The 16,124-nt window shown below is 49.5% G+C and overlaps 1 protein-coding gene across 1 annotated transcript in view; it reads left to right on the top strand.

Moving 5' to 3' along the window:
* FTO (FTO alpha-ketoglutarate dependent dioxygenase) overlaps positions 1-10,405 on the top strand; it is a 435,167-nt gene extending 424,762 nt beyond the window's left edge. Inside the window, exon 9 of the mRNA XM_047835973.1 lies at positions 10,327-10,405. Coding sequence (XP_047691929.1) covers positions 10,327-10,369 — 43 coding nt within the window. The 3' untranslated portion in view covers positions 10,370-10,405. The remainder of the gene's footprint in view (positions 1-10,326) is intronic.
* Positions 10,406-16,124: the final 5,719 nt, after the last annotated feature.

Raw genomic sequence — 16,124 nt, 5'->3', positions numbered from 1 at the left:
ATCTCAGCAAAGGTTGAAATCTGCAATTAGCGTCAGAAACTGCAATTAACATATCAGGAAGGCGCGCGCAGGTTGGACGCATGCCCCCCCCCCCCCGCAACCGGCCCCCCCAACCGGCCCCCCGCACCCCCCCCCCGAAAAATCGTCCAGGAAGAGTGTCTCTGCCCTCGCCCTGCCCGTGTGGGCGCCAGCTGCCAATTTGATTGGCTACGTAGTTTGGGCTGCACAATCCTCTCTTTTTCTTTTGGATTGATGTGTTTATTACTTTTTGTGACAGTGGCTCCCAAGGCAGATGTTCAATAAAGAAAAAAAAAAAAATCTGATACAGACCCAAGTCGAGGGAGACGCGGTGGAGATTTGCAGAAAATTGGGAAAGTTTATAAGCATGGCGCGGTTATTGGAGATTTTGCTCCCAGGGTTTGTAGCACTGGTGTTATTTACTCTTCCGCAGACGGAAGCCTTGCAGGGAATTATTGAAAGCCGGGATTCCTGAGTTTTAAATTGCCCTTGTTTTGTGCACATCATGCCAGCCGCCCATCAGAGGGTGGGTGAGATTGAAGCTTTGAGGAATGGGAACTGTTCTGTCTCTGCCTGTCTCTGTCTCTCTTTTTTCTAGAATGAGAAGAGCCTACTTCGCTTCTTAATGAGGGCGTGGTGTTTATTTGGTGGCATCAGGGAGCAGGGTCAGGCTTGGACACACCTGAATTATGTAACATTTGTCTTCAGGGCCCTTTGGGGTCCCAACTCCACACCCCCACCCGCGTCGATGGCTGTGCCAGGCCCCAAGTCTCTGCTCTACTGGCTTGTCTCCTTCCTCGTCCTTCTGCACCCCTGCTTGTTCCCCCGTCCCCCCCAAGAAGACTCCCCTGCTCTAGACATGTGCCGCCCTGCTGGGGACTGGGTGACAAATGCCAGCAAACTGACGTCATCCCCAAACCCTCTATTGCTCTCTCCCAGCCCTGGTGTCACCAAAACACGTTGACTCGGGCACATTCCGGAGACGGCGCCTTCCGTCAGACTTTCCCTCAAATGGGCCTTGAGGACCTTCGGGATTCCTGTCTACACAGCTGCTTCTCAAGTCCCCCCAAAGGCCACTTTTTATCAGGCTTACACCCCTCCACATCCCCTTCTGTGTCCTCCTGGAGCAGGTGAAGCTCTCAATCTAGAAAATGCACCACGGGACACAGGTGGCTTGGTCAGGTGGTTACCTGCACTTGGAAATTATTAACCCCAAATAAATATTTGCAGAGAAGCTCCCTCGCTTGGCATGTCCCAAGCTCACCAAAGCTCTGAGGAGGCCCGAAGGAAGAAAGCTCCCTTCATTTGGCTTTTGGTGCTCCCAGACTTCTTTGACCATCTAACCACCCTCCGTAGATTCATAGACTATGCTATGTGGCAGTCCTCACGCCAGGATCTGGGAAAACAGTGCGTAAAAGAGAATGTAGTCTCCCTCCCTTCCCTTAAAGAACTCCTCCTTGCCCTCCCCCCCCCCCCCAGTACTGCCTTATATGAACTTGGGGTTTCACAGAGCCCACTTTGAGCAATATTTCTTTAATTCAAAGGAGTGGCTTTAATGGTGGAATTTGGAGGCCCACGGTCTTTCAGTGCCCTTAAAATCATACCATTCAGAGAACGGCTTAGTTGGCTCGCATAAAGACCTGTCCGTGAGAGCGAACGAAGCTTGCGATGGTAAGAATTTAAAGCGCTGGCCGATGGGGCGCCCAGGCGGCTTGGTCGGTCGAGCGTCCGACTCTCGGTTTTGGCTCAGGTCACGATCTCACGGCTCATGGGATCGAGTCCCGCATCGGGCTCTGCACTGAGCGTGGAGCCTGCTTGGGATTCTCTCTCTTCCTGTCTCTCTCCGCCGCTCCCCTGCTCACGGTCTCTCTCAAAATAAATAAAATAAACTTTAAAAAAATGTAACGGACTGGCTGATGGATAAACGCCATTTAACGTTTATTGTAAAACGCCAGAACTGACCCTCCTCTGGGCCTCCTGGCCTAATGGGTTTGCCCGGGTGTCTCCCTTGCATCCTTCAGAAGGGGTAGGGGAGGGGTTGGGGGTGGGAGAGGCAAGAGCTAGGGCTGGCAGGCCAGACAGTCATGTGATGATTATTGCTCACATGCTCTCCAAGGGGAGCTGGGACACGTAAGCCCAGCAGGATCAATCTGGCTAGCTTTGGGTATTTATCACAGGCTGGAAAGAGGCCTTGGAAATTTACAGCAGAAACTGATGGCTTTTCTCCTGAGAACACCGGATAATTCGAAACTTCAGTTTCAAGAAAGAGGTTGAAACACAGCAGACCATGAGGGCTACCCACGTTCCCACCATTCATAATTGGCCGATTAAACAGTTAATCCCGTTAACTTCTTTTTCTATCCGAAGGGGTTCTGTAGTTAGAGAAAAGTGATCCGAGAGAAGGGAATGTCTGAGGGCACATGCACATAAATGAGATATTTCACAGCTGGGAAGTAACAGGAATGAGGGTAACGTGACAGTCTAAAAGATGATTCGCACATCATTGTGTCTCTTACTGTGGAGGTTTGATGCCCCTGGCATTGGCCAAGCCCCTTCTGCCCCACTGTTTGAGCAAAGACCCTCCTTGCCAGTGGAACCCTTGGCGTCCAGCTGGGAGGGCATCCTGGGCTGAATTTTGGCGCCCCAAGTTCAAATGGTGAAGCCCTAAGTCCTCGTACTTCAGAACATCACTGTAGGAGGTAGGATCTTTAAAAAGGAAATTAAGGGAAAAGAAAGTCTTTAGACTGGACTCTAATCGGACTGGTGTCCTTCTGAAGGGGGAATTTAGAGACTAGACACGGGCACACACCCGGACAAAGACCACACGAGGACACAGCAAGCAGGTGGCCGTCTGCAAGCCAAGGAGAGAGGCCTCAGAAGAGACCAGGCTTACCCACACCTTGATCTTGGACTTCCAGCCTGTGGAACGGAGAGCAAATACATTTCTGTGGCTTAGCTACCCCGTCTGTGTCACTTTGTTCTGACAGCCGGAGCAAGCTAATGCAGGAGGGGAGTCAGACTTGGGGGCAGAAAACAATTACAATTAAATTCCAAACTGTTGCAGAGAAAGTCAACGTACGGACAGCGAGGAAGGAGAGAAAGGGGAGGGGGCTTGAGCAGGTATCCAGGAGGGAGGGCGGACTTTCGCTGACCATCCCCGAAAACCTCTGAGCAGCCCAGGCCCCCACTGGCACCTGAGAGATGCCAGCTGAGGGAGAACCAGCCGGGCAGCGGGAGACAGGAGCGTGTGGGCGATGCAGTGTGTTTCCTGAGTGATGGCAGTGGGTCTATTCACTGCTTCTACTGCTTTATTTTTTCAGATGAAAAGTGAGGTTTTTTTTTAATAAGTTTTAAAAGTTTATTTTTATTTAGAGAGAGACATAGGAGAGCAAGTGAGGGGCAGTGGGCAGAGAGAGAGACGTGGACACGGTATCCCAAGCAGGCTCCGCACTGTCAGCACAGAGCCCAGTGCGGGGCTCGAACTCACAAACTGTGACGTCATGACAGGAGCCAAAGTCGGACGCTTACCTGGCACCCCAAAAAGTGAATGTTTGCACCTGCCCATAGCCTTAGCCAACAAACATATTCCGTTATTTCCAACCTTTGTGTTTGGCTACTTCAGGCTCAGAAATATTGGTGCTGGTTTCTGTGGAGAGGCAATGTTGGAAGGGAGATGGAGACTCTCAGGTGTTCGTTTCAAAAAAGTTTCCATTTTAAAAATCGAGGGATTGCCACGCAGTCAGAGAACCTAGAGATGGCATGGGTATTTGGTTGAGGCAAGGAAAAAAATCTTCTAAATAGTGCTGGGAAATGACGATTTTTTTTTTTTAAACAAACCTCCCTTGGATGTCTGCATCATATAAATCTAATAAGACAGAGTAAAAAATATTGGATTTATTTTTACAAGTTAGCTATGACCTCCCGACCTTCTGAATGGATTCACTTCGCCCGGTTTCTCTTAAGGGCCTTAGGGTGATGACTAACTCATAAAAATAAATCCAATATTTTCCCCTTAGCCATGTCATAGCCAATGTAGGAATTCAGATGATGGGGCAAGGGAGGTGGGTTTTCATTTCTTTTGACCTCCCATTATGAGAGGAGCTGAACCCTCAGCCCTGGTGGGGCCTCCGGCTCGCCAGCGCTCCCCGCAACCCGTGTACAAAGGAAGGAAAACAAGGCCCCGCGTTGGGGCCAAGCCCAGGGCAGGGCCTTGTAGAAATGTGGTGACCAGTCAAGGGGCATGGCCTACCTGGGGAGAGACACATGCTTCTGGGCCTGGGGTAATGGGCAACGGGGAGGTGGATTGGTAAAATGGCCCACTGTTCTCCAGTGAGAACAGAAGTCCCGCCCTTGGAGGAAGGTCTTCACAGGGGAAGGAATTTGGTCTCAGAGGAGTAGTCTATTAGGCTAGAGTCCTTCGGAAGCCATTCATGGCGGGACCCTGATGCTGCTGGCGGGGAGGGACGGTCCCACGGGACTTCCCTGAGGAAGCCATGTTTGGGCTGAGAGAGGACAGAGAGGTCATGGGTGGGGGGAGGTGTGGAGAGAGAAGGGCCAGCACTCATGAGGCCGGCTGAATGGGGGGGGGAGCTGTCTCTGTGTGAGTGCCGCTGAGCCCGAGGACCCGGCTAGGCCAAGCCAGGATACCCGACCCGGGATAACAAACGTTTGCTGTTTCAAACGCTAGGCTTGGGGGTACAACAACACCCTTGTTCCTTGAACTGATGTGACGTAGAGGATCCCGTGTGCTCGGGCCCCGTCTTACTAGTGCCGCGTGACCTCCGATAACCCGGAGTGTTTGCCAAGGACAGGGTCTGACTCCTTCCCCTGAGCCCAACTTCGCAGGGCGGGCGGAGCCCAGGTTCGCTCGCCGCCCTCATGCCCCTGATGCTTGGACTCATGCCCATGGCCCCCCTGTGCCCGCTTATTATTTTTTTTTGCCAACACCACTCTGGACTCAGGGAGCCCTGGAGGCGTATTTGCTACCTTGTGAAGGGAAGGAGTCTGCAAGTCTTGCTGTCTGTCTGCAAGAGGGCTCAGGGAAGCCGGCTTGGGGGTGGGAGTGAGGTGACAGGAGGTGAAGCTGGGTCTGCCAACACTTGATTGCAGCCTGAGGAAGTGTCAGCTGCACAAGCCATAGAATGGGGGGCCGCTGGGTTGGGGGGGGGTCTCTGGGGCCACCGCCAGTCTGGGCCCCGTCCGTGGGCAGAGGCCCCACCAGCCTGCCTTGGAGGGAAGCAAGACCCGCCATCTTGTTCCCAGGTACCTCTCTGGAGTTCTCCTCATGACCACGGCTCCGTTTAAAGTCTCCCCCCGACCCTTTACGGTGTAGGAGAGACACATAGTTTGCGGGGGAGGGTGTGGAAAGACTCCCCAGCACGGTCTTATGTGGGTAACGCCCCCACATAGCCCCCTCCCAGCCTCGGGGGAGCCCCTCCTGTGGTCCTAGGGAGTGAGTTACTTGGTATTCGCCCAGCCACACATCTTTGGATGTTTCCTCCTTTGACCCTGTCCCGATGACACCTACTTTGGGGTCTTTTCATCCAACAGAAACCCCTTGGCCTCTGGGCCTTCCCTGCCTCCTCACCTGTTGGGCTGGATTTTTTTTTTTTTTTTTTTAAGGTCTATCCTTTTTTTAATTCTAAAAATGAACCACTTTTTTTTTTTGCTTTGTTTCGGTAAATCTTGAGATAGTTCAGGAGTGTATAAACCACAAAAAAGGAAAAGTGATGCCTGTCCGAGAGTAGACGGTGAGAATCGCACATAATATCCATCCGGGGCAGAGAGGGATTAGGGTTTCCCACAAGGCAGGGCTGCTGACAGGGCAGCGTGGCCCAGCGGTGAGCATCACAGCCCTTGTGTCTGAGAGGCCTGTCGTCAAATCCCGGCCACCCGACTTCTCCGGCTGGGTGGCCGCAGGCAAGTTACCAACCCTCTGAGCTCCACTTGGCAGGTTTGGTGAGGACTAAATACAACCACGGAGGGGCACCTCGGTGGCTCAGTCTATTGAGCGTCGCGGACTTCGGCTCAGGTCATGAGCTCACGGTTCGTGAGTTCGAGCCCTGCACCAGGCTCTTTGCTGTCAATGAGGTGCCTGCTTCAGATCCTCTGTCCCCCTCTCTCTCTGTTCCTCCCCCACTTGTGCTCTCTCTCTCTCTCTCTCAAAGAAGAAGAAGAAGATTTAAATAGTCATGGAGGCAAGCCTTGGGAAACAGTGGAACCGGGTGAGCACTCTGAAAATATTAATATGTCCCAAACTGAACTCACAGTCCCCTTTGGTAGGTCCACCTCTGCCAATGGTACTACCCACGCCCCCCACACTCCCGAACCCCAAGCAGAGTCCTTGACACCTCTTCTTCTGCTCCCCAAGTCAGTCAGCAGCCAGCCACGCTGGCTTCACTGTGTGCTCCGTCGGTTCTGCACGTGTCCCTTTAGACCCCTCTCCCTCCGGCCGCCCTGACGGGTGGTTGGTGGGAATGTTTAATGGGTTACTGTTTGAGAAGATGAAAAAGATCTGGAACTAGAACGTGATAGTGGCACAAGAATGCCACTGAATTATATATATACTTCAAAGTGGTTAAAATGGTAACGTTTACGTCTCTTGTATTTTACCATAGTAAAAAAAAAAATTACGTGGCCTTTGATCAATCCCTCCTCATTTTCTGGTTCCTGGCAACCGCCATTTGCCTCTCTGAGTCTATGAGTTTCACTATTTAAAAAAAAATTTTTTTAATGTTTATTTACTTCTGAGAGAGAGAGAGACAGACCGTGAGTTGAGGAGGGGTAGAGAGAGAGAGGGAGACACAGGATCCGAGGCAGGCTCCAGGCTCTGTGCTGACAGCTCAGCGGAGCTCGAACTCACGAACCGTGAGATCATGACCTGAGCGGAAGTCGGATGCTTAACCGACTGAGCCACCCAGGCGCCCCCGTAGATTATAACTTAAATCTCAAGACACGCACACAAATGGTAACTTTGTAGAGGTGATAGCTTGATTTCTACATCTACATCTTAAGATACATCTCTGGGGGCTCCTGGGTTAGCTTAGCTGGTCAAGCATCTGACTCTTGACTTCAGCTTACGTCATGATCTCGCGGGTCATGGGTTCGAGCCCCACATCGGGTTCTGCGCTGACAGCGTGGATCGAAGATAAATATTTTTTCAAAAGGCACATCTCTACATCTTAAATATGTACACTTTTTATATTCAAAGACGTCTCGATGAAGTTGTTCAGGAAACAAGGTGTTATTTCCCTGAAATCCAAATCTCACTGGGCCTCCAGTGTTTTATTGGGCCGCTCTGTTTCCAGCACACTATACTTCCTATGGCTGCCTTCAGAAGTTCTAGTATCTTCTTCCTGGAAGTCCCTCTCCACCAAGGCAGCCTCTCTCCTCCTTCTGCTCCACCCTGGCCTTCAGCCGCAGCCTGGATAGGATGGAGTATTGCCTGAGACTCTGCCCGGCCTCTTCCTCTTCTGTTCTTGCCTCTCGGTCCACAGTGACCATCTTGCCCAGTCTCCTGGGCTTTGCCTGCAGGGAGAACCCCAACGTTGCTGAGAACCTTCCGCGATACCTTTTGGACCAGTTAAGTGGCTCATCCGGGAGGTGGGGTGGCGGGATTTGAATGGCACAGGCTCTCCCTCAACATCCTTCCATCCGCTTCTGCAGATCAGAGCTGGTTTCCCACTCTGTCCTCATCTTCAATATAACCAATATCCTCCAAGGCTCCGAAGTCAGCAGTTTGCCTTTGGGAGCACAAATTAAAGTGACACCACCAGGGGCATTATTGGTCTTAGCAGAGTCAACATGGAGAGCATCCCCTATGTGATATTAAGAGTGACTAAGCAGAGGCACTGCCCTTCCAGCCAGGCCTGGGCTGAGTCCGGGAGGCTCCTCTGGGAGCTGGCAGGGAGAAGGAAGAGGGGAGGAGCTCTGAGCTGTCAGTCACCTGCCGGGACAGCTCACATCACGGCCCTGGGGGGCCGTGGGACAGAAGGTAAAGGTCAGAAACTCTCAGCAAATATTTGGAGGTCTGTTCCCACACTCGGTGGGTTTGGACATAAGGTAATCCTCTTCTGGAAGGGGCCCAGTAATCCCTGAGCAAATGCCTGGCCTAACTGGTAACTCCAGGGCTGAGCCAGCCCCTCCCCCAGGGGGATAGTCAGGAAGGGAGAAGGTGAGTGCCACACCCCAGGTCGAGGCTTGAATGGGAACACGCCTGTTGCTGAATGCGTTAGCGTGGGACCTGTGGCATTAGCCTGTACCATATTTTGTTATCTATAAAAACACGGGGCATGCATCCTACACTGGGCTATGAGCCGGGGATGGGGCTTCAGAGATGAAAGACGTGGTCCGTGTCAGGAACCCAGACTCCGATGGGAGAGTAGGTCTGTAGGCTCCCTGAGGACACACAGCATCTCTCGTTTTGCTCCCTGTTGGATCCTCAGGAACTAATGCAATAAAGTGATAGAAGGAACGAACGAACGAACGAATGAATGAATGACTTCTAACACAGTGGGGCTTCTCACCCCAATCCCATGGGGCTTTTCACCTCATCCCATCCCAAAGACTCAGGATGACTTTCCGGAGAGAGACTTCGAAGTCAGAGAAAGCTGGACAGAGAGGGCATGGAAGGGTAGACCCAGGCAGAAGGACCAGCATGTGCAAACACTTTGGGCTAGAGTCCCCGTCAGGATCCAGTCTGGAAGGACCTTGCAGGCCATGGGGAGGAGCTTGAGTTCCTTCTTCAAGCTCCGGAAGGATTTTAAGTAACAGAGCAACAAACTCTGATTTGCCTCTTACTTCATGTACGTGGAGGATGAGATCACTCTATTAATGTATATTAAAAACAACCCCCCGTGCATACCAGACATCCCACTGAGTCTAGACGAATACTGTCCAGCAGAAACATAATGTGGGCCACGTGATAATTTTCAATTTTCTAGTAGCCACATTTTAAAAAGTAAACAGAGGGGCGCCTGGGTGGCGCAGCCGGTTAAGGGTCCGACTTCGGCTCAGGTCACGATCTCGCGGTCCGTGGGTTCGAGCCCCGCGTCGGGCTCTGTGCTGACGGTTCGGAGCCCGGAGCCTGCTTCGGATTCGGTGTCTCCCTCGCTCTCCGCCCCTCCCCCGCTCATGCTCTGTCTCTGTCTCAAAAATAAACACACGTTGAAAAAAAAAATTAAAAAGTAAACCGAAACAGGTGCTATACTTAATAATTTATTTAACCCAGTATCACCGAAATATCCAGGTACATTTGACATCATTCCTCTGTTGTTCTACGGCTTGGAAATCCAGTGTTTATTCTTATCTCAATTAGCACCTTCTCAATAGCCACCGTGGCCACCGTGGGCACAGGTGTAGACAGTGTGTAGGAGGCGATCATAGTCTCTGTCCTCCCAGAGCGTCGCACCTGGAGGAGGAGATCCACAATTCCATGAGCAAACAAGTACAAGGACAGTGACAGTGACGGTGAGGGGTGGAAGGGAGGATCCTGACACCCAGGGAGCATGGCAGAGGGACCTAAATCAGGGTAAATTAGGTGGAGTCCTTAAGGATGAATGGGGGTCAGTTAAGGGAGGGGGGAGGGGTGGCCTTCAGCTATGGGCTCCTGGCTGGCGGCTACATTTGCTTAACTGTCCTAAGCCCCAGGACAGTGGCTTGAGGTGAGTCTGATGCTGGGTCTCTGGGCTTCCTTCTAAGAGCAGTGGGAACCACCTGAGGGTCCTAAGGAAGTAGAGGAGTGACCACGACCAGAGCACTTACAGTCACTGTAGTGGATGGAGGGGCAGAGCCGAGAAGGACAGCCTGTTGCCTAGTGCACTTGTTGTAGCAACCAGGGGTCCCCCTTGAGAGTACCCCCAAGCCTTGGTTTCTTCCTCCGGAAAATGGGTGCGCGACGGTGATGGGGTGAGGAAATAATAAACTGGCACATAGTGAGTGCTCCAATTAGTGGTAGTTACTGTACTTCCTTTCATTTATCATCTCGTGGCCGGCTTGCCTATAAGCCACTCTTTTGGATCCAGTCTACTCCGCCGAAATCCTACTGAAAACAGGACAGGTGTTTGGGTGGGGTCTCTGGCTGCTCCCTTACCTTGCAGATAAAGGCCAGCTGGCTGTTTTCCAGGCTGTCGATGTGAAAAGCACCCTATTTGTGAAGCACATCCTTCCTCTTCTCTCACCCCCTCCCTCCCCACCCCTGCTTCCCCCAGGTTTCTCTTCCAACTCATGCGGGTCCTCTGTATTAAAGATTACTACTCCATTGGTAAGGACCAGGTCCTCTGGCTCATTTTTTTTTTTTTTTTTAATCAGACCAGGAAGCAGGAAAAAAGGCACCAGATTGGAATCCCTTTGAGGACCAAGGCATACCAGACCCTTTCGAACCCTCTCACTGAGATTACCCAGCAAAGGAGGATAGACTTGGATTACCCTTCACTCAGCCTCTCAGCGTCCGGGGTGTGGTGAGAGCATGGGCTAGGCATTCTACTCCAGGGAAACATTTTCTTTTAAGTGTCTCCTGTTTCATCTTTAAAAATTAATAAATTTAAATTCTCATCCGTAATTTATCACTGTTCGTTTTAATATAATCATAAAATTTTACATTCTTTTCTAGCTGAGTTACATGATCTCTCTCTACCCCATTAGTTTTCCCAAGACTCTGAGATGCATGCACCACCATATAACCCCGGGAGGTTTGGAGCGCCTCAGCTCGAGATCAAGTCGCGCCCGATCCCCATAAACACCCGCCTGCATTCCTTGGGTACCATGTACCTCCCGGACGTTTGACAGATTCCTAAAGATGCAGGGTATGCTGAGCGGATGAAGGTGAACGGCCACGGAGCACAAACTTCTGGAATAAAGTAATCCCCCGGGGAATGCGAAGGTTCCCTGAATTCTCCACAGCTCCAGAGAGAAGATGGTTTTATTTTTCCAGCTTGTGGAATTTTGCTAACTGGAGCTTTGGTGGCTAGCGAAAAAAAAAAAAAATGTTTCCAACTTACTGGAGGGACCTATTATTGAAGGTGTTTGATGTAATTTCTGTTTGGCAACGGCTGGGCCTCACAGGTATTGAAATTGGAAGTGTTTTTTGCATTTTGCAAAGCCATCCATTATAGACACCCTCTATGTGAGCGGACATGGCCACGCAAACTGGCTGTCAGAGCCTCCCAAGAATGATGCCAGGAGAAATGTCAAAGACAATGTCCTATTCTTTGTCTCTTGAGAAAGAAGTCATCGCCAGGTTGCTCAGGCATGGATGGAGTTGACTCTTCTCTGACACATCACTCACATCACAGTGAAGCTTTCAGAGATTCCAAACAGGGATTACAGTTCCCTCGAAGAAAAACACTGTCTGCTTATTTTTTGCTCATATGAACAAGATGGCTTCAAATTTACATAATTAAAATTCTGTCTTTCAGATGGTAACAATGGGTAATTAACATTGTTACTTGTCAGCTGGGAGATACCTCGGGAGGAGGCTATCAGAGCCCAGGCGTTTTATTTTGGGCCGCATCTCATGGACAATCAGGGCTAATTGAATCACCCCCATCTCATCGGCAATGAATGAGAGAACACTGAACGTTGCTAGCCCGGCTCACGATCAACTCGGAAAGGCTGCTTGCTCAAACAAGCCTTGCGCGAGATCAGAACCTCAACCCCGAGTCGAAGACAGCAGCCTGACAGTCTAATTTAGAAGCGTTGCTTAAAATCTTAATCAGCGCGTTGAAATTAACAGAGGCGAGTTTCGACACCATGTTTGTTGTTTATGGTTATCATTTTTAATAAACGTTAAAATGTTTTTACAGGTGTGGAAAAAAGGCACATCCTGTGGCCACCGCTCTCCTATGTTCGTACTCTCTACCGAGAGAGAGAGGAAAAACAAAACATATGTCATCGTCAAGAATGAAGACATAACGTATTCATCAGAGCTTTGCCTTGCTTTTATTTTGTGGTTCCCTGAAAGCTATCTGCAGCCCTAAGCCCGGGCCCGTCTTCCCTGCCCAAGTGATATCTTGATTGACACATCTCCAAATAAGCTTGCGAATAGCTTTCGTATTAGCCTCAGAATAATTCAGATGTCAAATTACGGCACGCAGACTCCCTGACTCCTCTCGAGCCCCAGAATGATTTTTTTTTAAATATTTGGGAGAAAATATTAAATTTTATTTGGGTGGGGTCAAAGTTCATATCATTTGGTAATAAAGAGCCGCAGAGGGTGTTTGCACAGTGTGGGCCGCGTTGATTTTATTTTGTGCCACAGCTGCAGGTCAGGCTGACCCTTGGCCGGCAGTTTGGAGCGTGCAAGCCTGCAGACTCCCGGTACCTTTGCAGTTGGCCGTGGCTTTCCTCCGGACAGAAAAGGGAATGAGAAAAGAAGGAAGGGAAGGAGAAGCAATGCATTTCCCTCTCTGCACAGGGATCCTGGCTGATGTCATCTCTAAATATGCAGCTTTAATTGCTCCTCTCTGGAGCTACAAGGGAAGCGGAGATCTTAGTTACTTGTCTTCATCACAGATGAAACCAGCGCAGCCGACCCAGCCCGGATTGTCGTCCCGCAGACCATACAGAAGCATTTCTGGCAAGCAGGAAGGCAAAGCAGTGCGTGCCGGGCTGATAATGACCACTTTTCATAATATTTGTTGGATGCTCTGTAACGTGTGGCTGAGAAAACTCTCATTATTACTGGCTGTTGACGCAGCTGTAAATATTTAACCAAGGACGCTACCTGCTTTGTGGAAAGACTTGCTAATTACACCTGCTTCTCTCTATAATTACATATTGTTGTAAAATTCCATGATAATGACACAACTGTGTCTTCCTCATGCAAGAGGTAAATTTATACCAAGTACGGCACCTGAATTTCCATAAGCAATTAGCCTACACATTTATATCCCTGTGTTTTCCTGTGATTTTATTGAAATGAAAGATAATGAATTAAATCCAATTACAGCAAGAAGACAGCTCGCAACTTGATGTTCATTTCGAACCGCAGTTGTACTTCATAAGCAGGCTGAAGAAGAGAACTATATTGCCGGCGCATACCTTTGAAGCATCCCGATAAATTCAAAGTATCAGCCTGGTAAGCACGGACCCTGATAAACAGCCCGCGTCGGAGACTGGGGTTCTCCTGACAAAATGCTGCTCAAAAAAGGTGCACATTGCTAGTTTGAAGGAATGTGAGGTGCTGCTCTTGGCTTGTAGCCTGATTATTGATGGAACAGGTCTATAAAAAATAAGTTTTCCCAGATGCCGTAATAAAGCTCAAGACAGTAATCCGGAGTTCACAGGGTTTGTCGAGGAGCGCGAGAGACAGAGCCCTGGAATTCAGGAAATAGACAAATAATACCCTTATCTTATTACTTTAAAACATGGGCATTCCTATTTTTTTGGAAATCTTGCCTCACCAGGAGACTGAGAGAGTCGTGGGGAGACACAACCCCTATCTAGGCTACAAAAAAAAAACAAAAACAAGGTTACCTGCATTAATCAGGAGGATGTTCAAAGGTGCAGAGCCTGAGAAACAAAATGAATGGCATCATACAGACACTTTCAAAATGATTACGTCTCGACATCTTTATTCTTTTCTTTTTTTTTCCCCTTCACTATCTTTTTTTCTCCACCCCTCTTCTCCCTCTGTATAAATGCAAACATCTCAAAATGTCACAAGCAGAGAAGTGACCCATCCTTTCACGGCACAGGGGACGATTATGCTCTGAGCTCTGCGTCATTTCAGACACAAATATAATTCCCAGGGTTATAGACTCTCCAGAACAGTTTTAAACCTGATGATGAATTCACTTATTTATTTAGTGGTCACGACTATTCCTATGAGCACTTTAGTAAATAGGAAGGTGATGGCGTAATTACAGCAGGCAGGGAGGGCATGATCAGTGACAGCCTGGTCGGCCGGGCCCCGGAGCTGATAGGTTGTCCTGCCCAGCCCAGCCAGGGAACTGTTCTCTTCGATTTCCTCTCCATGGCGAGGCTGGAGTGTGCTTGCCTAATGGTCTGCTGTCGATACAGTAAAAATGCTAACCCGTCTTTACATCTAATCCATTCTGAGAGGGCTCTTTACATAAATGGCCTCTTCCATTTCTTCATTTTCAGAAAAGCCAATCAAGTAAGATTGAACCACATAGGCCATTGGTACAGTGTTTTTGTAAGTGTGTGTGTGTGTGTGTGTTTTAAAAGGCACAGTGATTAATTCTGAGACACAGCGTTTTGTGTTAAGTTGTCTTTGACTATTTTCTTCCTTGCCTTTTTTTTTAAGGGCTCTGAAAATCAATGCTATGCTCCACTACCATCCATCTTTATATAGTAATAAATTAAGTGGGAGGTATTGATATTTTTGACTGAGCTTTTAAAATTTACATACTAATGACAATTATACCCTTGTGACTGTTGATTTCTGCTGGTGTTTACTGTTTGTGATTCGGGAAAGAGGCAGCTGAGTTTCGCCTGTTTGCTCTGATGTTCCTGAGTGTCTCAAAGCCCCGCTCCACGTCTCAGATGGAGATTGAGGTCAGCTGGAAACTGGGTCCCAAGGAGAGGAGAGCTCAGGAAAGCCTCGCCCTCCAGAAGTTCTGTAAAAACTCAACCAAGCGCAAGGTTGCAGGACCTCAGGCTTGGCAATAAATGCTGTGGAACTGAGTAGAGTTCTATCAAAATACCATACAATGGGGAGCAATGGCCCTCACCAATCAGCACCGGACAGGGATGTCCTGGGGGTCCTTTTGCCTTGCCAGATGTTAACCCCTTAGACACTGAATTATGGGAAGGGTGGAAGCTCTGGGGAAAGGCCAGGGCAATGAGCGACCAGGGGTTGAGGGTAATGGCTGTTTAGCAACTGGTAGAGAATATCTCGATACTTAATACTGATGCAGACTGGGTGCATTTTAGCTCTGGATGTGAACCCTCCCCCCCCCCCCCCCAACACATACACACCACCACGGCCACACGCATGGTTAGAAATCTTGAGGTCACAGAAGTATTGTATGCCCTTTCCATTCCTTAAGAAAAAAAAAATAATAAATGAGAATTTTGAAACCCTGACATGGAGTGCCTTGCTTACCTGGTACTTACAAACTATTTCTGGTAAATTCTGGGTTTGGACAGAAATGTAGACAACCACTGCCTGTCCACCACCACCCCCCACCCCCCTTGCCTTCTCCCTCTTTCAAGATAGGCTAAGGGGCATCTTCTCAGCATCTGGCAAGTGTTTGTTGTGAAACAGAGACAAAGGCCTAGTGGAGAGAGAATTAAAGGAGCAAGGTCAGGGCCACTGTATGATTTTATCTGATGAGGCCAAATCCCTCGGGCCAATCGGAGCACTACCCACAGGGAGAGAGGGCCAGGAAAAATACCAACAAACTGGCATAAAGGCCCCAACGTCATTTAACCAATTATGTCGGGCACCGGGACAGCCTTGAAGCTAACAAGTTTATTCGCAGAGATTAATTTGTCAGTAATATTGATTGTTGGAGGCCTGTTTCATTCTATTTAAGATTCCACGAGGCACAGAAAGCAGCCACTCGTGCATGGTTTTTCCCTCTAGAATTTCCAGGATGTTGGGGAGGCAACTCCGGGAGATGCCAGCCGAGCAGCAAGTTCTGTCAAACTCGCCAAGCCAAGCCGATCCCCAGGGCAAGGTGGGTGGGTTTTGTTTACATTTCGCCGAGGCAGCAATAAATTGTTTGTTTACACACGGGGGTCCTTTTCTCCCCCCCACCTCCCTTACTCGGGTCACCCAGCGGGCCAGGCGCCTAGCATGGAGAGGAGCCAGTGGAGCTTTCCAGATGCAACCCTGAAGTCATTATGCAGGATTATCCAAATATTAAGGCTGCTGAAAGTTCGCCTTCTCTGGTTTCCTGCTGCATGGAGATTGCTCTGTTACGTCCAACTGTCCAGGAAGTGCCTTTGCAAGAGTGTCTGCAAAGAAAGGACAGAACACACGAGAGGTGTGGAGGAGAACTCACTTTCATCAGAGGATCGGCTTTCAGGCTGGTTTGGGAGCCCAGAGCATGATTGTATTACACGCTGCACTGAAATGCGCCTTGTTCCGCTTCCTTCTTCCCCCCTCGCCTTTCTTTCCTTTGAGTGTTTTCGAAAGA

Source organism: Prionailurus viverrinus, chromosome E2 (assembly GCF_022837055.1).
Source record: "Prionailurus viverrinus isolate Anna chromosome E2, UM_Priviv_1.0, whole genome shotgun sequence".
Taxonomy (NCBI): Eukaryota; Metazoa; Chordata; class Mammalia; order Carnivora; family Felidae; genus Prionailurus; species Prionailurus viverrinus.
This window is presented reverse-complemented; position numbering and strand designations above follow the sequence as displayed.